Source organism: Leguminivora glycinivorella, chromosome Z, assembly GCF_023078275.1.
Source record: "Leguminivora glycinivorella isolate SPB_JAAS2020 chromosome Z, LegGlyc_1.1, whole genome shotgun sequence".
Lineage (NCBI taxonomy): Eukaryota > Metazoa > Arthropoda > Insecta > Lepidoptera > Tortricidae > Leguminivora > Leguminivora glycinivorella.
The window spans coordinates 19,904,729-19,928,544 of record NC_062998.1 but is presented as its reverse complement, the minus strand read 5'-3'; the positions used below and the strand labels follow the sequence as shown (position 1 = coordinate 19,928,544).

Below are 23,816 nucleotides of genomic sequence, written 5' to 3'. Positions count from 1 at the left end.
CAGAAATATGCAAATTATTTTCAAAGAAATTCTCAATCGACGTGGCCGAGGGCGGCAAAGTGAAGAAACACGCTCGGAGCGAGTTCAACTTCGAGGCCGTCACACAAAAATTTCAAGTTCGTATATTTTCCTTCAACCCTGGTCGATACCAACAGTTGACAGTAATTAGTGACCAATTCGTGCGATGACAGGTCTTACAATACCACGATTGGGGCTGCTCGCGCGAAGACGATTCCAGCGTATGTTGCAAAACTTGCTTACTATTTCTTCGTTTCGTTCTTCGCTGTCCTTAATGGTGTTGCTATTTACTCGAAATGACATTCATTATATCGTTGTTCTTCGTTACCCCCGCATAAACACGAGTCTCCGACACCGCCTTTACGAGGCATAATTTGCGCCTCCGGTGTCAGGGTCACCATTTCCTCTATTGGATTTCCGCTTGTAAATGTTGTGTCGGCAAAGTGGTTCGGGGCGGACCGGTGTACGAGTAAGATATGGTCGTGTTGTAGGCGATGTCGATGTACGAGCAAGGCGCGGTGTCGTGGGCGGTGGGCGGCGCCGTGTGCGAGGCGCTGGCCGCCTACGCGGCGGGCGCCACCACCTACCTGCCGCAGCCCGAGCACGTCGCCTTCGCGCTGGACCTCATGGAGATAGCGCTCAATGTGCACGGTCTTATCGAGACCTGTATACAGGTAACATTATGTTTTATTTTTCGGCGGCAGTCGGTGAATCGTTCTTTTATGTTACTATCAAATTATCTATTTAAATTGGCTAGTCGTTTCATTAGTAAGCCCTTTGTATGTATCAGATTTTGAAAGAGCTGTCCGAGGTGGAAGGCGCGCTGATAGCCCGCGGCGCGCCGAGCACGGGGCTGGCGGCGCCGCGCGCGTATACATCGGCGCTGGCGCTTTACACGGTCGGCGCTCTAAGGAGATACCACTCCTGCTTGCTATGTAAGTAACTTTTTAATATCACTCAGAACTACCTAGTAGATGAACTATACAGGGTGTCCCAAGACCATGGGACATGAAGGGAAAGTACCTAAAATATCACAGATAGGATATATTGCTGAAAGAAGACTTTATTTTATTTTTAAAACTTGGTAAAACTGCATTCAAAAAAAAATTTTTTTTTTTTTTTTAATGTATGGACAAATTTTAAGGCTAAGGAGTCTGCCATGTAAAATGTTAAAATTCATGGTCTTCCTTTTATCTCCGACACTATGTTATTTAGAGAAAGATAATCTTTATGATGAAGCCTATCGATCGGTATGACAAAATTACAGGATGTTTTTTTTTTCTCGTGTAGCGGGTTTGATTCCCGGTTTAACCATGTAATTATTTAAAAATCTATGAATGGAGTTTTACTTAGTTTTAAAAATAAAATAAAGTCTTCTTGTAGCAAAATACCCTATCTACGATATTTAAGGTACTTTCCGTTCATGTCCCATAGTCTTGGGACACCCTGTATATCAAATATAAGGCAATTTTGTCTCTTTTTGCATTTGGCAACTAAATGAGATAATGAGGAGGCACACTGACATTTTATCCGCCAAGCGGCGCCTGTGCAAGTGCCTAGGCATGTCACTATCATTCATGTGTGAGAGAGAAAAAAAATATCATCTTCTCGCTCTCATGTATCTTATACTTTTAAACGAGCAATTCTTGTATATTTATTTATTTATTTATTTATATATTTATTTATTTACACCAAGGACCATTTAATACTAGACTGATATAGCCCATACAAAAAAGCGTACCCCTGAAAAAAGCTTAGTTTTTGCTTTAAAACTAGATGGCGTTGTTTCGTAACCCGGGAGTGGAAAAAAACATATTTTCACACATATTTTTACTTGTTTTTATATTATACTATGAATAACTATCAAAAAACTTTATTTTAATATCAAAATATTGGCTCAAAACACAATTTTTACAAATTATATTTTTTGGTCGGCCTCGACGTAGTTGTGATCGCTTCGCTGGCTAAGTTTGTTCGCATGTTGTCTAATTATTGCCAAATAAAATGACTAGATGACGTTGGTGGACTAGGAATATGTCACATCCGTTTCGTTGTTCATTAATATAATATACTTAGTGACAATAAACCTATATGTTGAGCTCAAATACGTTCAACAAAACGCAATCATTGTGCCAACAGATGTTACATCTGACTTCCATGTCACATCACAAATGTCATTGTATGATTTATTGAATATTCATAATATGGATATTAAATATTTTAGAATCGCAGTAGCAATGCGAGTAGAGATACAGAATTAATAACGGTATAAATTAATAATTGTATGACCAATGACCTCATACATAAATTTACCAGTTTAGGTGACAGAAGGCGAATCCAATTTGTAAACATTAAATGTGCTAAGGAAAAGAATCTTTCCGATTTTCAACGGGACACGGCTGAAGGGGCGAGCTGGTTTCGACTGCGCCCATGCATCTCAATTGTCCAGAAAGTTCATTCGAAGATCATTTTGCTTATAATAATCTGAGTAATCACAGTGAACGGTTTGACAGTATTTCAGCTAACATGTAGAGAGACTTGCTAGCTTCGTCGGTCAGGCTTCGTCTTGGACACAACGCGGATAGTTCAGCGTTTCTTGTATGTCACTCCGAGCACCCTGACCATCGGCAGCGTAGGCCATGCACTGGCCGACTAGGTGTGGCACTTTGGATTACGTTTTTATAATAAATTAATGATAGTTTGTATTGTTTTGGTAATATATTTTCTACTCGTATACTACTCGTTTGGTACTCGTATAAACCTAAACTCTAAATTAATAATTAGTGAGACTAAATTTAATGCGTTTTCACATTATCCGATCCGATATCGGATGTAGGACTGATACCCCATACATTACAGGCGCTATCTTGGATTTTTTCCAATGAAATCCTTCCGACATCCGATATCGGATCGGATAATGTGAAAACGGTCTAAGTACGCGTAAAAACCGCCGCGCATAGTAGTCGACCATCCAACGCGTACTTGCTCGTACGCCTATCACCCACTTGACGTCGCGCCAACACTTTATGGAAAAAGCGGGTTTTCGACAACTACCAATTAGATTTTAGACATTCAAAAATCTTCAATAATACTCGACTGTTTCGGTCGCACTTGTTCAAATATAGGATAGGATTGGTGTGAGCGAGACGGTCAGGGGATTGATTGTCAACATGATATCTATCATAAACACCGTTCGAAATGGCCTCATTAAAATCTAAATTTTAAATATATTGAAAGTAATATTACTAATCATTGACGTCACGCTGAAATGAAAGAGATAGAAAATTTGACAGTATGGTACTCTTTTGCATGATTGTCATAATTCAAAATAAGAACGATGGCTTGCGTTGTAAACAGGGACCGAAACATGACACGGGCCCCTAGCGGCATCTATGTACTTTTCACTGTATCACTTGTAATGCCGTTGAACTACCGCGTGCGTACTTTAAAAAAAAACGACATTTTTATTCAAATGACACTCTTAGTGACATCTAGCGACATAGATTTACGGCTGCCAACGGGGTACGGTGTTTAGTATGGACTCTGCTGGTCCTTTATAATCGTCCTTGATTTACACTGACGATCTCGGAAACCGCTCTAACGATTTCGCAGAAATTTGTTGTTATGTGTTTGGGGGTGAAAAATCGGTCTAACTTATCCTTAGGTCCCGGAAAACGCGAATTTTCGAGTTTTCATGCGTTTTTCTTCGCGCGCCATCTCGTGTGCAGTAGTTGTACTGTTAAGACAGAATTCTTTCGGTCGATGTAAGTACTATTTATTGCAAACACTAGATGGCGACACAGGTCAAGGCTAAAACGAATAGAAAATACACTATTTGAGTTTTTGTGGCGAAATGCGCGCCATCTCGTGTGGAGTAGTTGTGTTGTTAAGGCTGAGAATTCTTTCGCTCGATGTAGGTACTATTCATTTTTGAACTAGATGGCGACACATGTCAAGGATACGAAACAGAACCGAGCGAAGCTCGGTTGCCCAGATATTGAAATTATTTATCTGTGCAATGGACTAATAACCTTTGAGTGTGCCTCCTCGTTGTAGAAGGTCCGCAAAATGAACTAAATATAATAGTTTTCCGCGGAAGACAAGTATCATAGGCGAAGAGATACAGTTTAACGATGAACGTAAAAATAGAAGATATTTGTGATGGTGATGATGATGGTGGCTGTGGTTGTGCAGTGTGCGTGGAACAGACGTCGGCGGTGTTCGAGCAGCTGTGCCGGCTGGTGAAGTGCGTGGTGAACCCGGGCGACTGCGGGTCGGCGGAGCGCTGCGTGCTGGCGCAGCTGCACGACCTCTACAAGGCGGCCGCGCACCTCTGCCACGCGCCGCACGCCGACACCTTCGCCAACGCCTACCCCAAGATCAAGTCAGTTATCACTGTCACACTGTATACATAAACCGGCCAAGAGCGTGTCGGGTTCCACGCTCAGTGTAGGGTTCCTTAGTTTCCCGTATTTTTCTCAGAACCTATCAATTTCAAATAAATTTTCCTCTGAAGAAGAAGAAAGTCTTTATAAAGTTCTACTTTTGTGATTTTTTTTCATATTTTTAAAACATATGATTCAAAAGTTACAGGGGTGGGGGGCACACTTTTTTCCTTTAGGAGCGATTATTTCCGAAAATATTAATATTATCAAAAAACGATTTTAGTAAACCCCTATTCATTTTTAAATACCTATCCAACAATATATCACACGTTGGAGCTGGAATGAAAAAAAAAATCGGTCCCCACTTTACATGCCCCCTACATAACCCTAACAAAACATTTTTTTCCACTTTTTATTTTACCACTTTGTCGGCGTGATTGATATACATATTGGTACCAAATTTCAGCTTTCTAGTGCTAACAGTCACTGAGATTATCCGCGGATGGACGGACGGACGGACAGACATGGCGAAACTATGTTTAATGTTTATTAGGGCACAAATTATAAGGGTTCCTAGTTGACTACGGAACCCTAAAAAGGAGATTACAGGGAGTAAGCAAGCATACTGCCCCTCTGATGGTAAGCAGTCTCCAAATCCTAGAGACGCTTCAAATACAGAGGACTTACATCTGCGTTGTAGACACTTTGGACATCAGGAACACAGCATTATAAGTAGGGTCTAGTTCATTTGGTTCAGATTACACGCACAATCAATCAACCTCTCTCTGGACGTAGTTTAAGAACAAACACAGGTAGAGCGCGCTGCTGAAGTACCAATAACAAGAAGCCAAGACTGCACTTATTTCAATGTCGCCATGTTTCAGGCAAGCACTGTACTCGCCGCTGCAACCGACGCCCTCCAGCTACGTCTACAACCCGCAGTTCCTCAGCGAGTTCTTCGCCAACCCACGCAAGGGTACGCACGAACCTTTTTTCATACACATTTAATTAGATTACTATACTATGATTGAAAAAAAAACAACTTTCAGGTAAACTAGAAATGTCATGGGCGCGGCAGGTGGGCGAGTCGGCGGCCAACCGCTACAGCTTCGTGTGTTCCGCCATGCTGGCTGTGTGCCGCGAGGTTGACAACGACAGGTGACTGTTTTTTGCATTTTTTATTTATTTATTAAGAATTGAAAAGATCATACAATTACTCGAACATGTTAATGTAACTACATAATCGCATTGTTTAGATTTCTGATTATGTAGACTCTTTTGTACGAGTATGTTATTATCCATACTAATATTATAAATGGGAAAGTGTGTGTGTCTGTTTGTTTGTCCGTCTTTCACGGCAAAACGGAGTGACGAATTGACGTGATTTTTTAGGTGGACATAGCTGAAGGGATGGAGAGTGACATAGGCTACTTTTTGTCTCTTTCTAACGCAGGCGAAGCCGCGGGCAAAAGCTAGTAATAAATAAATATTATAGGACATTCTTACACAGATTGACTGAATCCCACGGTAAGCTCAAGAAGGCTTGTGTTGTGGGTACTCAGACAACGATATATATAATACTAGCTTGTGCCCGCGGCTTCGCTCGTGTTAGATAGAGACAAAAAGTAGCCTATGTCACTGTCCATCCCTTCAACTATATCTCCACTTAAAAAATCACGTCGATTCGTCGCTCCGTCGCCGTGAAAGACGGACAAACAACCAGACACACACACACTTTCCCATTTATAATATTAGTTTACCCAACAGATGGGATCTACAGTCAGTCTAAAAAGAAAGGAAAAATAACACACAACCAGACTGTAGAAGAAACGAAGCTCAAATAAAAAATATTAGTATGGATACATTATATACAACATCATCAGAAAACATCCATGAGTCAGGAAAAAATATCTGTGCTCATCACGCAAATATATGCCCTTACCGGGTTCGAACCCGGGACCGCGGCTTAGCAAGCAGGGTCACTATCCGCTAGGCCAGACCGGTCGTCAAACTCTTGTGACGTTGTGTAAAGCAATCGAGGTTGGGTCATGCATTATGCATTTGTGCAGAGTGAACGAGCTGGGCGTGCTGTGCGCGGAGATGACGGCGTGGTGCAGCGGGCTGGCGGCGGAGTGGGTGGGCGCGCTGGTGGCGCTGTGCGGCGCGCAGCACTACCCGGCCGCGCCGCACGCCGCGCCGCCGCCGCTCTACCCCGACCTGCTGCACCACCGCGACCTGCACGACGCCGCCGCGCACGACGCGCTCGCCGTCTTCACCTGTATACTAGTCGGTCAGTATCTCTCACACACACAGACACTATCATTCCGGACTGAATGAACGCGACACTTGAACTACAGCTCATCTGCTATCGGCGGGGCGTCTTTACACTACATCTACAGTATCTGAGCAATTCCCGAATACTTTGTAGATTTGGATCACGTCTTCGATTTTGATAAAAATTAGTAGGCTGATAGACTCCATGATGCTGAGAAAGATCCACTAGGTTTCCCAAAATATCCTAGGTTGTTTGTATGAAATCTTCCTTTTTTGTTACCAGATTTCTATACATTTTCGGTAACAAAAAAGGAAAGTTTTGTTCCTAGGACATTTTGGGAAACCTAGTGAATCTTGCTCAACGTCATGGACTCTATCAGCCTACCAATTTTTATCAAAATCGGAGACGTGATCCAAATGTACAAAGTATTCGGGAATTGCTGATCTACATCATCTGTCTCCCAGACGCACATCCGCCTCGTTTTTAGGTCGTCAGTTGGTTCACGAAGGCGCAGGCTGCAATAGCAAATAGAAGCACCACCCAACAAAGTGTTTGATGTAAAGGCGTCTTTCCATGTTCCACCCGACTGTTGTATGCTGCAGTTATAAACAGTTTCATTCACGATGACACGTGTCTTGGTTCGTATATTCCCTCTAATGACTATATTTGTTCAAAATGTGCGTCATTATATCTTTCATTAGAGCCCACGCAGACAGAGAGCAGAAGATTTTTGCCGAGTTTTGACTGAAAGCTTAGTATATAATATACAAGTATACGCCATCGTTGACGTGGTAATGATAACATTAATAGGAACACTCGTGTCATAACTCTTCCGGCTTGCATGTATGTACTACTTGTAAGAAATACCTAGAATAGAATAAGAGGAAAATATGAAATTCGATTGCAGCGCGTCACTGTTTCTCCCTGGAGGACTTTGTGCGTCACGCGGCGCTGCCGTCGCTGGTGAAGGCGTGCGGCGGCGGCGCGGCCGGCAACCCCGCCAACGCGCCCTCGCCCGACACCGGCGCGCGCCTCACCTGCCACCTGCTGCTGCGCCTCTTCAAGACCATCGACACGCCGCAGCCAGGTGACCACCCTTGTAATATCCACTTGCAACTTGGCTGACTGATCAAGCCGACCATATGCCATTTACATCATCGGTTTTTGGCAGATACCTACGATAAAATAAATCAAACTTTTACGGTGACAGACAGTTTGATACTGATTATCTGTTTGAAGGATTACCATTGTGCGCTGGAGAGGTTATTATGCGTTCCCGCCGGATTAAAAAAAATACATTCAAGTTCGTGCTAATCGTTCTCGATAGTTTTGAAAAGAATCACTTTAAATATTCTCTTAGGCATTGAATTCTACCAATACAATTAAAAACGAGCACTTAATTACCAGATTCCCAATTTTCAAGTTCAGTTATTTTCGAGTTACAAAATAAAACATGAATATATCCCTTCGAAATCGGATAAGAGAATGTGAGAACGCTCTAAAACTGTTCATGTTGTGTCAGGGTTGTACTCAGTATCAACGTCGCCGGGGCCGGGCGGCGGCGCGGCGGGCGTGCGGCTCTCCTGCGACCGCCACCTGCTGGCCGCCGCGCACAAGAACATCGGCGTGGGACCCGTGCTGGCCACGCTCAAGGCTATCCTCAGTGAGTACATGTTTCTCTTGTCAGTAGTAGTACAATAACGATGGAATTTAGACTCACTTATACATATTGCGAAAGACGTAAACATTGCTGGAACAAATTTTAACACAAATGACCGTATTCATGATAGTGGTGGGCGACTCAACGGCGCGCGACAACGGCAAGGCCGGCGGCAAGAAATCGTGCGAGCTGTCACACATCCTCGGCACCAGCGACGCCGCGCCCGCCGACGCGCAGCTCGACCTCATATCGTAAGTCCACACACATTTCACTATAGGCGCCTGCAATAATATGTTACCAGAAAGGCCGCAAAAACATATGAACCGCTCTTATTATTCAAGAAATAAGTTCGTGTCAGATATTTTTGAGGTCTTCGAAGAGTAATATGTTATTGTAACTTTACGATAGTAGAAAAACTAGTTACGATTCTTACGTACCATTTATTGTACTTACGTACTGCTTCTATGTCGAAATATGATTTCCGTATGGAAATGTACCGAACTCGAAATCAAATTTTCAATTAGAAAGTGTGGGATAATTAATGATAATGGCACATACCAAATGTTGAAATGGATGCAGAAAGCAAAAGGGAACTGCTGTACGATGCGGAGTGTGGCACTAATTCTGCACTTACATATTTTTTGTCATCACAATCAACGGCCCGCGATCCAATGAATTTAACAAGTATTCTCAAATATATCCTTGCTTCAAATTCAATATGTATACTAACTAAATGTTATATAAGTACATATATTTAATTAAATTCCGACCGATTTTACGGTATACTAAAAATTACTACCATTTGTTTGAAACTTTGTATTATTTATTTACTTTACATTATTTTTAGTTAATATACCTTTTGTCTATTTAATTGATATAAGCGTAAAGTAAAAGGAACATATAATTTCCTAGACGTATTCCATGTCAACTCGATAAAAATGCTGTGTGAAATTTCATGTGTGTATGATATATTATTAATCCAAACATAAATAGGCTAGGCCTTCTCAAGTCAACTTACAAGTATGGTATATGTCTGTAGTTTATACATGTCTGTTGTTTTTATTCAAACTAATTATCAACTTCGTTTTCTTGTGTTAACAAACACAGTAGCAATTTCGGGGTGTAAAGCATACTCCTAAAATAGTATGGTATTCAGAAAAAACTAGCAATGTATTTAAACTATTGCAAACTCAGGCCAAATATAGCTTTTGCTATTACTAGACCACTTTCTCACGATGTTTTCCTTCCCCAATGGCTACCAGCATCAAGATCGTTTTGTCTAGCATTGTCGATACCGAACACAATGAAGTTAAAATAATTTCTAAAGATAAAATGAGTCAAACAAATTGAATGTGTGTTGTAAAAGCAGAGCTATTATTATTTGTGTAATTACCGAATTGCAATAAATCCATAAAGTATAAGTATGTACCTGTGATATTGACAAGCAATTGTTTTTCATCCTTAGGATAGACTCAGAGATGAGTGGGGGCCATAGAACTCCTAGGTTTGTTTTTGATTTAATATTGAGTTTCACGGTTGCACTCCCTCGCGGGCCGACTGGCTTCACTCGACTCGACCGTTACTCGTCTCACCTCATCAAGATCCTTTACCTGTTTGCACGTACTGATGGCACTCCTACTCAATTTATATCTCCGCACGTTCTTACAATATTTGATTAAAAATACATCTTTTCCACGCATAACTCGATTTTACACAAGATTGTTAAATGAAATTGAATAAGTCACTTGTGTGCATGATCGGTACGTGCAAAGATTACCGACTACCCTTCACGCTTTGCTTAAATGTTTTGTTAGCCCGAGTTCACAATCCTCATGTGTCCATGTTTCACGGGACCCCGCCCCGCCACACGGCCGCTTGCTCGATGTCCACAACTGTTAGCACGACTTGACATCTCGCGTGCCATTACATACTTGACGTATGGAGTCGCAGGCGCATACTAGTCGTGCTACACAGTCAGGTCTGCGGGCTGGCAGCTTCGTGTAAAGGGACTGTAACATTGCCTATACGTACTAATAATTACCAGCACTGTCACCGTTTATAAATACCAACTGGGCAAACTATTCTGTATTGGTTCATTAACCTTGGTGTCATTCTATCCTATAGTCTCTCTAACTGTGTCAGTCCATGTCTACCGCTTCTACGAAGTCTGTCCATACATGTTGTGTCTAATACCATGGAATGTGAGTCAAATTGCTCCTTGTTATTTTGACCATTGCTTGAACTGTGTGCTGCAGAGGGAAGGGCGAAAATCGCTGTAATAAAACATGAACGATTGATAACACAAAACTGGCAATCGTGTGAACCATTCATAACTTCTGATACCCGGAGCGCTGTAGATCCATCATTAACATCATTATAAACTCGAAGACATTCATTAATTGATCTAATTCGGCTCCACCGCGCTCCGCTTGACCGAATTGTGCTTTAATTGTTTTACAAAACTAACACTAATGGTCGAATCAATGTTCAATTGTTCATGTGACGTGCAAGGTTTATAAAGCCCATACAGTGTTAGCTTGGTACGCAGGGGTAGCGGCGGCGTCGGGTCCACGTTGTTAGATTCGTCGCAGTCGCTGTCGTCGCTGGCGAGGCACGTGCTGCAGGAGATCTGCTCCGAGGAGTGGGTGCTGCAGAAGTGCCTCCAGAATCCGGACGAGCTGTACCAGCCCGACATGCTGCTCGACTCCATGCTCACGCCGCGCCAGGCGCAAAGGTCACTACTGACGTCACTTGTGACTTCGCTAGTGTTCGACAGAGTTATGTACTAATTAATATTTCCCTTATTCAGACTGCTGCACATGATCTGCTACCCCGACTCGGCCAGCCACACGCAGCCTGATCTAGACCAGAAGACAATGGTCACACGTCTGCTGGAGGTAATAAATCTGATATTTATCATTTTTAATTTATTCTTGTGTTACCTAACCTCAGTGGACAGCAAACCGACGAAGATAATTTTCTAATTACATATATAAAATGTACTGAGGAATATTGAAAACTCATCGGAGGATAATACACACTATATAATATTTGTGTCATGCAGAACCTCGAGCAGTGGTCGCTGCGCATGTCGTGGCTGGACCTGCAGCTGATGTTCAAGCAGTTCGCGAGCGGCTCCTCGGAGCTGAACGCGTGGCTCGACATGGTGGCGCGCGCCGTGGTGGCCGTGTTCCAGCAGCCGGCGCCGCCGCCGCCCGACAAGGACAGGTGACCACTCCTCTCATCACTACGCTCGCCTACTGCGTGGGTCGGGGCTGGACCTGCAGCTGATGTTCAATCGCTCGTGGCTCAACACATGTTTGGTGACACGTGTTATGGCCGCTGTACACATGTGGCCAACGGTTCCACCAACCGTTGGTGGAACCCCTTGGCCAAGATAAGAGCCGCAGTTTACACATTGGCGAACCAATCACTTGGCATTGGCTCTTCATGAAAGATGGACGTGGAATGGAAAAGGCTAGGAAATTCTAGGTCATTTACGTTGTCAGCAAAATTTGATTAAAAAATAATAACCCCGTAGTAAAATTAAATTATTTGAAATATTAATTTTTTTTTTAATATTCTGATAAGCACATTTATCTTTTTTGGGCAATACATTAAACATTTGCAAGGTTATTTTATTTCCTAAAATCAACACTATTATTGGCATAGATAAACTTATTATTTTCGTAAATATTTCACTACTGTCCTCTCTGACGGCTGACGACAAACTGAATGAAGCGCCAACGTGTAAACGCAGTTGGCCATTGGCGCCAAGATCCTCCCGCTCCCCGCTGAAAGCGCCGCCCACCTTCTCTCGGTTACCTCACAGTTACCGTCTGTCAAAAACGCGAACAGTCAACCTGTCATATCTCACTCATACAAGCATGGTACGCGTTCACCTACACGAGCTTAGAATGTGTGCTAGGAACGCGCCTCTTTCATATATTTGATCGCCAGTGTCCGAGATGTGACTTAAGATCAGCGCTGACGGTATGGTTAGCATTATGCTGAGGCAGGACCATTTTGTGGTAAACGATAATTTTATATTATGTTATAGTAATTAAATGTGTTGGTTTGTATTGTAATAGGTATTAGTAATGTTTACAAGGAATAAACGATTTGTATTGTATTGTACATATATAAGGTCCTAATTTATTAGATGCAGATATTTTTATAGCTGATAGTACTCGGTCTCTGGAGTATATTAAACCGTGAAACATTATAGCTTTTACGATGTTTTTTTGGAGAAAACGGAAAAACAAATTTGCTACGTAAAAACACCCTGTTTATGTGATTATTAAATGAAAACTCATTGAACAGATTCTAGTAACTCTTTTATGTACCACTTAACTGTAACTGGCCACTTCAATGACATGTGCAGTTTTCCCGCCGAACCTTTACGACGAGTTTGATTCGGAGTGCGGGACGGGAGCTGTCAGTTTAAAATTTTCTCGGCCCAAATTCTTATTTAATTTATTGTAGTGATTTTTATCTGAAAATATTACTTTATTTGTTTATTTATTTAATCTATATATATATATTTCAGCTTGTTAGGGACATTACGTTCCCATACGGCCGGCAGAGTGATGGGTTCTTCTAACCCATCGCCCGAGCCGGCCCTTAATCCTGTGATGGACTCGCCGCAAAGCCCCCCGGAGATGGACCGTCAGTCAACGATCTCTCCTGATATAGACGAAGAGTTTGTTCTAGCTAGACCAACCCTTAAAAGAGCTGCAAAAAAATTAAAAGAAATGCCGTCTGACATTCCAAAAAAAACAAAAATCACACAGTCAAAAAATCACGCATCAGCATCGCCTCCCATCGGGAGACAATGTTACACCAACTCAGACATTGGACCGTATGTAATTCACGTACAACTAAAACCAGTCGATTCCTCCGATAACGTTTCCCTACAGCTACACCCGGTGAAATTCGGTCAATATTTGTGCTCAAATAATATTAAAGGTCTACACGAAGGGGGAATTCGCAAGATAGGTAGAAATCGTATAAGCCTCGATTTTACTAATGGTGTGTTTGCAAACAGATTTTTAGACACAGTCAACAAGGAGGACTCTCAATACCTGGCGTTTATCCCAAGTTTTCACGTGGCAAGAATATTTATTATTCGCCAAGTTCCTAAAGACCTGACCAATGAGGAAGTAGCTTCGTCTATGGTGACTCCAGAAGGATTTGGTAAGATTATAAAAGCGAGGCGTCTCAACGCAAAAAAGAAGGTAGGTGACGGGTTTGAATGGGTCCCTACGGAGACAATGGCCCTAACTATCGACGGCCAAAAAATACCCCAGAGAGTATACCTATTTCATAACTCTTTCCTCACTGAACAATACAACTTCCCTGTCATTCAGTGCAGGCAATGCTGCCGTTATGGGCATATTATGGCACACTGCAGGTCACAGCCACGGTGTGCAAAATGCAGTCAACCACACCTAAGCTCCCAATGTAACTCACATAATGATTTAGTCTGTCTTTTCTGCTCCGGTGCACACCCAGCAAATGATAAAAAGTGCCCTGAGTATAACCGCCAACACAAAATTAAAGCTGCCATGTCAGAGGAGGCCATTTCTTTCAATGAAGCTTCGCTCCTTTTCCCATCCGCAAAACGCTCCTACGCTGATATTGCTGATTCCCCTACAAACTCCTACAAGAAAACAGTTACAGTATCAAGGAAACCTAGAGCCCCCCTTCAAACGGGATATGACAAAGTAGCCCACCAGGAAATAATAAATAGTTACAGAATCCCTGATCCTCGAAACGGTTGTGCCCTCCGTGAAAAGGAGAACACTAACTTAGGAAATATCTCCATCAATGACAATATATACTCGTCTGCGTCTAATCGTCAACCCCAGGATTCTTCCCGTGGGAAAGCCCAACTAAATGACAAAGTTCTTGATTCCCTTTTATCTTCTCTGTTGATGCTTCTCAGTTTAGACAATTTACCGTACCACGCTGCTTCTAAAATTGAATCTTTATGTGTAATGCTTAATAAACGACTCCAGGATGTGTACGGCTGTACAATGGAATACCCGTAGTATTTTAAACAAAAAATCTGAATTAAAATATCTTCACAATAAACATAATCCAATGCTTTTTGCCATTAGCGAATCTTGGCTCAAACCCCAGCAATTTTTCAAATTGCCGGGATTTTTTATGTTAAGAGATGACAGAGTCGATGGGTGGGATGGTTCCGCCCTTTTAATTAATAACAAAATTCCCTTTTACCAAATACACCTCCCTTTACACTCTAATAACATATATATCGTTGCAGCTAGCATAAATAATATTTCTTATGTTTCAGTTTATATCCCACATCCCTCCATAGCCAATCTGAACGAATTCTTCTCTATAGTAAAAAATATTCCCAATCCGATTGTTATTATGGGCGATCTGAACTGCCACCATACATCGTGGGGTTCGGGCACCTCTGATAACAATGGCAGGTATTTACTCAGTTTATTAGATAAATTGAACCTTTGTTACTTAAACGACGGCAGACCAACAAGACGTACTGCCCCTAATCAGTTTTCCTCAGCAGTAGATCTGACTCTTTGTTCCTCAAATTTAGTCCCTCAGCTATCATGGAATATCTCATCCCTATCTCATAATAGTGACCATTTTCCAATATTTATTTCCTTACCCGGAAACCTTAATTTTTCAGCGCCTCTACCCCCGCTATTAAAATATAGATTAGGCAAAGCAGACTGGGATAAATACTCATCCACTTTAGATGAAAAAATTCAAACCCTTTTCTCTGTTGCTCACCTAAACATAAACTCTGCCCACGAGTCATTCGTCTCTGCTATCCACCAGTCAGCAGAGGAAACATTCCCTCTGAAAAAACCCTTTATTCGCCGTAATAACAAGCCCTCGCAACCATGGTGGGACTCTGAGTGTTCTGCAGCAGTTAAAGAACGAAACGAGGCCGAATTGGAATATAATAAAAATATAACTATAGAAAATTACATAAAGTTTAAAAAAATTAGAGCAAAATGTCGTAAAATCCTTTCAACTAAGAAAACTGATGGATGGAACACTTTCTGTGAATCTATTTCGCCCTCCACTCCCTCTACATTTGTATGGAGGAATATACGAAGGTTTCGTAGAGGCGTTGCTCCTGTGTCCGCCTCTGGGTCGTCTTTCAACTGGGTAAACGATTTTTTAGATAAACTAGCCCCTCCTGCTGTTCCTAACGAGTCCGATATCCCAGTATCTTACTCTTTTAACAAATCTGATAATTTATTAGAGAAGGATTTTAGTTTAGATGAACTCAAAACGACGCTTGCTGCAGTAACGGACTCGTCTCCTGGTGCCGATGGGATCATGTACTCTTTTTTGAAAAAAGCGGGCCCATTTTGTCATGATTTTTATTTAAATCTCATTAATAGAATCTTCGAGTCTGGTAATATCCCTGAATCGTGGAAGCATCAAATCATTCTTCCTATTTTAAAGCCGGGTAAAGATCCCGAGCATTACAATTCTTACCGCCCAATTGCTCTGTCGTCAGTTCTGTGCAAGATAGTTGAGCATATGCTTAAAAATAGGTTAGAGTGGTTTGTTGAGAATTCGGGGTTTCTCGCTGAGACCCAATTCGGATTTAGAAAAGGTAGAAGTGTTACTGACAGCCATGCTCTATTATCAACAGATGTCAGAATAGCATTTTCTCAAAAACAATCCGTCGTTGCTGCCTTTCTCGACGTAGCAGCAGCATATGACAATGTTTTACTCCCGGTTCTCTGCAGGAAACTGCGTTCTATGAAAATTCCAGAGAAAGTTGTGCTTTTTATTAATAATCTCTTATCGGGCAGAAATATTTCTTTAAGAGTACCTAACATGCAGAACAATCCAAAGTTTCTCTGGAGGGGCCTACCACAGGGCTCGGTTTTAAGTCCATTGCTATACAGTATATATACGTCGGACTTGGAACAATCCATTAATAACCATTGCAATATCCTACAATATGCGGATGATATTGCAATCTATTCGGTCCATAAGAACATCGTAGATGCGACCCGTTATGTAAATAATTCTCTGGAATCTCTAGGTTTATGGCTAGATACTCATGGTCTTGACCTATCCCCATCTAAGAGTTCTGCTCTAGTTTTCTCAAGAAGCAAGAATCATCCACCAGTCAATGTTTCATTTCGTTCTCAAAACATCCCAGTCCATAACATTGTAAAATTTCTAGGTGTATCATTTGATTCAAAATTAACGTTTACACAACATGTCGATAATACAATTGGGAAGTGTGAAAAAAACCTAAATATCATTCGTGCTCTCTCTGGCTGTTGGTGGGGAGCTCATCCTTACACCCAAAAATTGCTTTATAATGCCTTAATAAGATCACTCATGGACTTTGGTTCCATAATAATAGAACCATGTCGCAAAAAGATCTTAAAAAATTAGATGCTATCCAGGCAAAAGCCCTCAGAATAGTAACAGGGGCTATGAGATCTTCCCCTGTTAGAGCACTTCAGGTGGAGTGTGCTGACCCTCCTCTAAATTTCCGTCGCCAATATTTGGCTGACAGATACCTACTCCGCTCTTCTCAATTAGAAAATCATCCCATTTTTCCAAAACTCCAAATTTTGCAGGCCCATATTGAAGTAAACGCTTTCTGGCTTAGAAAACAAAAACCAAACCTTTATACCAGTCTAAACAGATTATATGATATCAACGTCCCCATAGCTAAATTTCCAAAAATACCCATTTATACTGTTCCTTATGCTGCCTTAATGTTCGAACAAAAATCTGTCAAAATCGGCGTTACGCGAAGTTCAAATAGCATAAATGAAAAATTCCTGATTGCAATAAGAGACAAATGGAAGGAATGGGATTTATTTTTCTCAGATGCTTCTAAATCTGTCAATAGCTCTGTTGGCTGTGCTTTCATTCATGATAACCTCGAATCAGTCCACAAATTTCAACTTCCTTCAGTTTGCTCTATTTTCACTGGGGAATGCGTAGCCATTTTGAAAGCAACCAGATACATTATGGAACACAAACTGTCTAAATCTGTAATCTTCTCCGATAGCTTAAGTTCAATCCAGGCTATCACCTGTAATTCTATCAAAAATTGTGCGAAAACCCCTATAATTTGCTTAATCAAAGAATCCCTCTTTACTTGTCACCTATTAAATTTAGACGTTCAGTTATCATGGATCCCAAGCCACAAAGGCATTCATGGTAATGAATTGGCTGATAAAGCTGCAAAAGAGGCAACTGTAACTGGTAGTAGGTGTTTCTATCAATGTTTTAGTAAGGACTTGGATGTGATTTCCTCGACAAAGCTGAACTCTGATTGGTCAGATCTTTGGATTACTAATAATAAATTACAGTTCTTTCAAATTCAGCAAAAAATTTACCCCAAACCTTGGTTCTTTAAATTTAAATTTAATAAGAAGGTAACGAGCTGCCTGATTCGCCTTAGACTGGGTCATGTCTGTTCTCCAGAATTCCTATACAAGATAAAGAAAAAAGCTAGCCCAGAATGCCAATGTGGTTATGGCGTGGGCACAATCGAACATATATTTTTTGAATGCCCATCGAACCGTTTTTGCTTATACGATCTCTTACTTAAATTGAAAGTCCCTCTTCCTTGTAATATAAAATCTCTTTTAGCTAGCTCAGATCCCAAAGTATTAAAAATGATAGCATATTTTCTTGAAAAAAATAATATCAGTTTGTAAATATTGCGTATATACCTAGTTGTATATGTTTATTATGTTCATAATATTATGTACCAAGTATGCAACTTATTACTTTTGATTCAAAATTTGGGGTTAAATTTTTAGGTGCACTCCTGAAATCACCCTACTCACTTGACATTGGCAAAGTGCCCTGGCAGCAAAAGCCAATCCTAACAAAAAAAAAAAAAAAAAAAACCTTTACGACATTTACAACAAACAATTGTTGACATGACAGACAGTGTTATTGTGACATGTGATAATGCACATGATGATTTTTTTTAGACGAAATTATAATTAATTTTTTTGTTAGGAAAATGAAATCAAAAAAGTTACATGAAAAGATTTCTTAATTTATATTTAAAGTTAATTATTTTAATGTATAGTATCATGTGTTAAAATATCTGCAACTAATAAATTAGGACCTTATATAAATGTTTTGTGTGTGTACAGGACGGGCACGGACCGCGGCGTGGTGAGCACGAGCAAATGGTCGGAGTCTGTATGGCTGGTGGCGCCGCTGGTGGCCAAGCTGCCCGCCGCCGTGCAGGGCCGCGTACTCAAGCAGGCCGGACAGGTTAGTCAACACTTATTACTATTATTATTGTAAAATTCATCCACAGACAGCAATATCATGCGTGTGTCAGTGTATAAAATTCATCACGCTGATGACTATATCAACAATATTGTACTTGACGGTCTAGCGCAACTTGCGTTTTCGCTCGTGAGTCCATACATCTAGCGCGTAGACTGGTATGCTATGATGTACCGTAGGTTTCTTTGCATAAATTACTAAGTTCTCATGTGACTTGCAGATTTTAGAGAGTGGCTGGGGCACCGGGTGTAACGGCGGCTGCAACAACGGCGGCGGCGGCGGCGCCAGCTCGCACCGCGACTGCAAGAGCCACCAGAGCCCCAGCTACAAAGGGTGAGCACAGCCACATTGATTACTAAATAAAAAATAGTTTAGCCAACGATATTTCTTCAGAACGTGAGTGCTGAAAATAAACGTACGGGGTGGCCTCATATTTGTTTACTATTTACAAAGAGGATCGAGTATTAAGAGAGTTACTGTCGAAGTAAAATGTGTAATCACAGTGTATATACTGCCATCTCTTGACACAGGCTTAAAACTTTTTAACCTCAGTTTTGACAATTTGGCCCATATTCTTAGCTTGATATGTTTTTAAATGTAGGTGTAATGCCACCTAGGCCACCGTACCTTTTCTGTATGGTACTGAGGTACGATTTTTTCCTAGAGTTTATCTGTCTATACGGAGTTATATATGTCTTTGCTATTTAGTTCCGTTAAATTTCGAGAACTTACCGTATAAATAGTTCTTACAAACAATAGCTGAAATCTTGTCGGCAGTTCGTCGAGCAGCAACAGCGGCGGCAAGCGCGGCGTGAGCGGCACCAGCTGCGCGGGCAACAGCTGCTCGTGCGGCAGCGGCAGCGCCGTGCGGCTCGCCAACGAGCCGCTGCTGTCGCTCGTGCTCACCTGCCTGCGCCACCAGGACGACCAGAAGGTACGCCACCCCTGACGCACGGCGACAGAGCGGCAACAGCCCTCGACACTTATAGAGGTTAGGTCACTGATGCCAACAATCATTTATAAAAGATTAACAATCTTACCTCCATTTGTTACCGCCACCTATTAAATAGTAATAATACTATCAAAACTACACTGATGAGACCTACAAATTAGTTTTTTATTTTATTTTTAAATGTGTATTGAAGTGATATCATGATATTAAAATAAATTAAAAATACGCAAAAAATATTGCTGAAATTATGTTTTTTTTTGCCACTTCCAGGCTGCGAAACAGCGCCATCTAGTTTCCATGAATTGTAGGCATTTCAGGGGTACACTATTTTGTGTGACTATGTCAGTACTGGTATATATAGTCCTTGCTGATAAGGAATGTATGAAATAAGATGTTTCACATATACACACATACACGCTTTACATACGAACAGGCGAAAGACTGTCTTCTAAATGGAATCCACTTTCAGGAGAGCTTGCTGAGCGCGATCCACGCGCAGCTGCAGCACTACCTGACGCACGCGCGCGAGCACGAGCGCGGCGCGGCGTGCGGCGACGCGTGGCAGGAGGAGGCGGCGCCCGAGGCGCTGCAGCTGCGCTTCTCGCTCGCCGGCGGCATGTTCGACGCCGTGCGCCGCTCCTACCAGCTCACCTCCGACTGGGCCGTGCTGCTGGCGCAGCTGCTCACGCACCAGCTCGTCGACGCCTACAACAACAGGTGACTGCCACACACACACTCACATTGCCCTGTACTGTACATCACACATGATGTCACATTTTACAGTGCCAATGTAATTTGTTGACAGTACAACATGTACATTCAAGACGTACAACCTTATAAAGATGAATAATATTCAGAGAGAGTACATACAAATTGGTAAATCACATAATGCATAAATCCCCTTTATTACTGCTATTCTAGAAGTCATACTTCATTCTTTTTACTCTTTGAATCAAGTTTTATAATCATGATCATTGGACGTAGGTACACATGGTTAAAACTCGTAAATACACAGTAGTAATCGTTATTGTAATGTGTGCCAGCGACCTGTTCACAACGCTGATCGACATGCTGGCGACGCTGATCCACTCGACGCTGGCGGAGGGCTGCGACGACAACAACCGCAAGCACTACCAGAACCTCATGAAGAAGCTCAAGAAGGAGATCGGCGACCGGCACGGCGGCGCCGTGCAGAGCGTGCGCCAGCTGCTGCCGCTCTCCAAGAACACCATCGTCGAGGTCATCGCCTGCGAGCCGCTCGGCCTCGTCATCGACCAGAAGGGGAATAAGATCACCGGCTTTGATAACGATAAGAAACAGGTAACTTTGCATTTTGATTATATTTGATATCTAATTACCATAGTTCTAGAGACAGAATATCTAATTGAATATGATTGTTTCTGTGTCAGGGGCTGCGGCTCACGGACAAGCAGCGCGTGTCGGGCTGGGAGCTGGTGGAGGGCGGGCGCAACCCCGCGCCGCTGTCGTGGGCGTGGTTCGCCGCCACCAAGGTGGAGCGCAAGCCGCTCACCTACGAGAACGCGCACAGGTGCGTAGCCGCCGGACGCCGGGTGCCGAGTGCAGAGTGCCGACCGTGTAGTAGCGCCGGGTACAAGAGTGTGCGTTGTTCGCAGGTTGCTGAAGTACCACACGCACAGCCTGGTGAAGCCGCTGAGCTACTACCTGGAGCCGCTGCCGCTGCCTCCCGAGGACCTGGACAGCAACGACAGCAAGCAGGTAATGAGGCCGTGTGTCCGTCTGTTTATTTTCCTTGCTCTACCCGTTCTCCCTGTCTTCTTGGCGTCGGGTCTGTTTAGTTTCATTTCTGCTTTGAGTTATTCTATTTCCGTTTGAATCCATTCTTTTTTTGTGTCTCATAAATCTGTATGAATACAGGACTGTGGAAGCTTCGATTCAAGTCCAACTGGTTCTGGAAAAGGTCGCAAGTTACCTTGTAGTAAGAAAATTATTAATAAGAAACCAAAAGTTACTACACCGGTAAGTTATATTTCTAATTCAGTAGAGCCGTTCCATTTTAACCTGCTTTTGAAAGTATGCTTTCGGCGAAACCGGGTCTCAACGTTCGAGCTCAAATTGGTTATTGCATTGAAGCATTCCCATGTAACGACACCCTCACTCCGTCCGTCTGTCTATATAACTCTCTGAGAACTTATTTATAGCATGTCATAATATACTGGTGTCTGCATTTATTTTCCTCAAGAGGTGAAAACGTCACATCATGTTAGCTCTGTCAGGCTGGTTTGTTTTTTCTTATGACACCGGTGTGACGTTTTTACTTGGTACAAAATGTTAAGTATTTATCAGAATTTATACCTATAACAAGAACCTAAATTACCTCAATGTGTGTCCCTATTGGACAAAGCGTAGTTACTCTCGTGTGACTATTGTTTGTTTATGACTCGATTATTAATAAATATGTTATGCAGTCGGCTATAAGCCTCATGCCTTCTGGTTCTTCAAATAAGTCTAAGCGACAAACAATCAAATCCAGATCAATATATTATCATTTCTGCAGTACCTGCTGATGTCAGCTCTATCATTCTTATATTTCTGACCTCTCAATTTATAATGAAAGACGAAAGCTTGAAATAAGATTAGAATTTAGAACAGTAAATGGCTTTCAAATATTTATTGGAAAAAGCTATAGTCCTTTATGAGAACTTGAAACCGTTGGAACTCTGCCAGTTCCTACGTATTATCAACAATATTCGATTTAGTATTGTAGGTATACCTATATATAAATATACCTGATATGCGCATGACAACCGCGCTGTAACCGGCGTCACAACTGTGCTAATACTTAATTAAAGAAACAATGAAATCCCTACCCGGAGTATGTTATTGACAAAGGAACACACTCGTGCCAATATGTTAGAGTACTCACTGCGTTTGGACTCCGATTCTGCACTTTATAAATTTGAAATGAACCCTATAAGAGGTTTTCCCCTCACCTTGCCCTGTTGTTCCGTAGTACTGGAAATGTTGCATTCACTTATCAAGCTTTTTGTGAGGTGTAAAGGCCGTACACACATTTAGTTAATATATTATCTTAGATTAATTGTTGTTCTACACGAATATGCCATTCCAGACGTGATAGTGCTACGCTAAAAATAAATACAATGCTACGATCGCTCTTAAACGTCGTTCCTGAATGTGTGTACGGACTGAGAAGCGTTATTAGTAGTGATGGAGTGAGTTGGCCCTTAGATTAGTATTAGGTGTGGGTGTGCTAGATGCGACGTTGCGTACTGGTTGTAGACGAACGGGCAGGGCGCCGCGGCGGGCGCGGGGCTGGCGCCGGCGCCGGCGCAGCAGCCGCAGTTCATGCAGCAGCAGCAGCAGTGGTTCCCGCCGCACTCGCAGAACTACTACAACCCGCAAGGTACGACACCGTACCTTTACTTTAACTAAACCCTACCACTTTTGCTATATTTAAAATCCTACCACTTAGTTACGATATTATTATACGAAGTTGAAATTCTCAGATTATACATGACAAGATTGTCTCTTTTTGTACAGGAAGTTTATGGTCCGAAATCCGAATATAAATCTAACTGGTAACAAGTACAAGTTGATTGACGAAAGCTGGCACGAATGAAATGAACGGGACTTTTATTGTGTTAGTGACACCTGCGTCAGTATACAGTCAGATCCATCATTTTATGTATGAATAGTTATGATACACACAGATATTTTCATTCGATCATACATTCCGTTCGCGCCAGTACTTCTAAATCGATCTGCAATAAAAGTTCAAAATTGATGGGTTTGAGAGACAAGGCATTTAAAACAAGAATGAAGCTCATATTCAGTTATTTGTAGCGCTTATTAAATGAACTTGTAATGCCTATAGTGGGAGGCAACTCGCGTGGCGTGGCGCCGCCCGCCAACACGCAGTCCAAGCAAGCGCTCAGCCACATGCTGCGCCAGCGCGTGCCCTACAACCAGATGTCTCAAATGCAGGTGAGCGTCCCTTTTACCAGAAAAGCAGAAGAAGGTTCTACTCTGCTTTTTATTCATGATGCCATATGAAAATAATGTTTAGGTAATAGTGTTCCCTGTAACTGAATCGTTGCATTGTTTGCAGGGAGGCGGTTATCCCGGAGCTCCGCATGCGCGAGGGCCTTTCCCGCGGCAAGGCATGCGCCAGATGCAGCCTAACCAAATGGGACAAATGGGGCCGTCTAAGTAAGTGACGCACACTTT

At 42.1% G+C, this 23,816-nt stretch overlaps 1 protein-coding gene across 3 annotated transcripts in view; it reads left to right on the top strand.

Moving 5' to 3' along the window:
• Positions 1-23,816, top strand: part of LOC125240533 (mediator of RNA polymerase II transcription subunit 12-like) — a 42,343-nt gene that overhangs the window by 12,823 nt on the left and 5,704 nt on the right. The window contains exons 20-44 of one of the 3 annotated variants that reach the window (XM_048148425.1): positions 4-116; positions 510-692; positions 809-953; positions 4,213-4,402; positions 5,288-5,379; positions 5,462-5,561; positions 6,473-6,693; positions 7,586-7,765; positions 8,201-8,341; positions 8,469-8,589; positions 9,804-9,842; positions 10,887-11,072; positions 11,148-11,235; positions 11,403-11,566; positions 18,496-18,619; positions 18,858-18,970; positions 19,415-19,571; positions 20,059-20,306; positions 20,633-20,909; positions 20,999-21,138; positions 21,224-21,326; positions 21,486-21,587; positions 22,869-22,992; positions 23,464-23,573; positions 23,698-23,798. In XM_048148425.1, the coding sequence (XP_048004382.1) occupies positions 4-116; positions 510-692; positions 809-953; positions 4,213-4,402; positions 5,288-5,379; positions 5,462-5,561; positions 6,473-6,693; positions 7,586-7,765; positions 8,201-8,341; positions 8,469-8,589; positions 9,804-9,842; positions 10,887-11,072; positions 11,148-11,235; positions 11,403-11,566; positions 18,496-18,619; positions 18,858-18,970; positions 19,415-19,571; positions 20,059-20,306; positions 20,633-20,909; positions 20,999-21,138; positions 21,224-21,326; positions 21,486-21,587; positions 22,869-22,992; positions 23,464-23,573; positions 23,698-23,798 (3,562 nt within the window). Of the gene's footprint in view, positions 1-3; positions 117-509; positions 693-808; positions 954-4,212; positions 4,403-5,287; positions 5,380-5,452; positions 5,562-6,472; positions 6,694-7,585; positions 7,766-8,200; positions 8,342-8,468; positions 8,590-9,803; positions 9,843-10,886; positions 11,073-11,147; positions 11,236-11,402; positions 11,567-18,495; positions 18,620-18,857; positions 18,971-19,414; positions 19,572-20,058; positions 20,307-20,632; positions 20,910-20,998; positions 21,139-21,223; positions 21,327-21,485; positions 21,588-22,868; positions 22,993-23,463; positions 23,574-23,697; positions 23,799-23,816 lie in introns of all 3 variants that reach the window. The other 2 variants (XM_048148424.1, XM_048148426.1) reach the window with 2 other exon arrangements.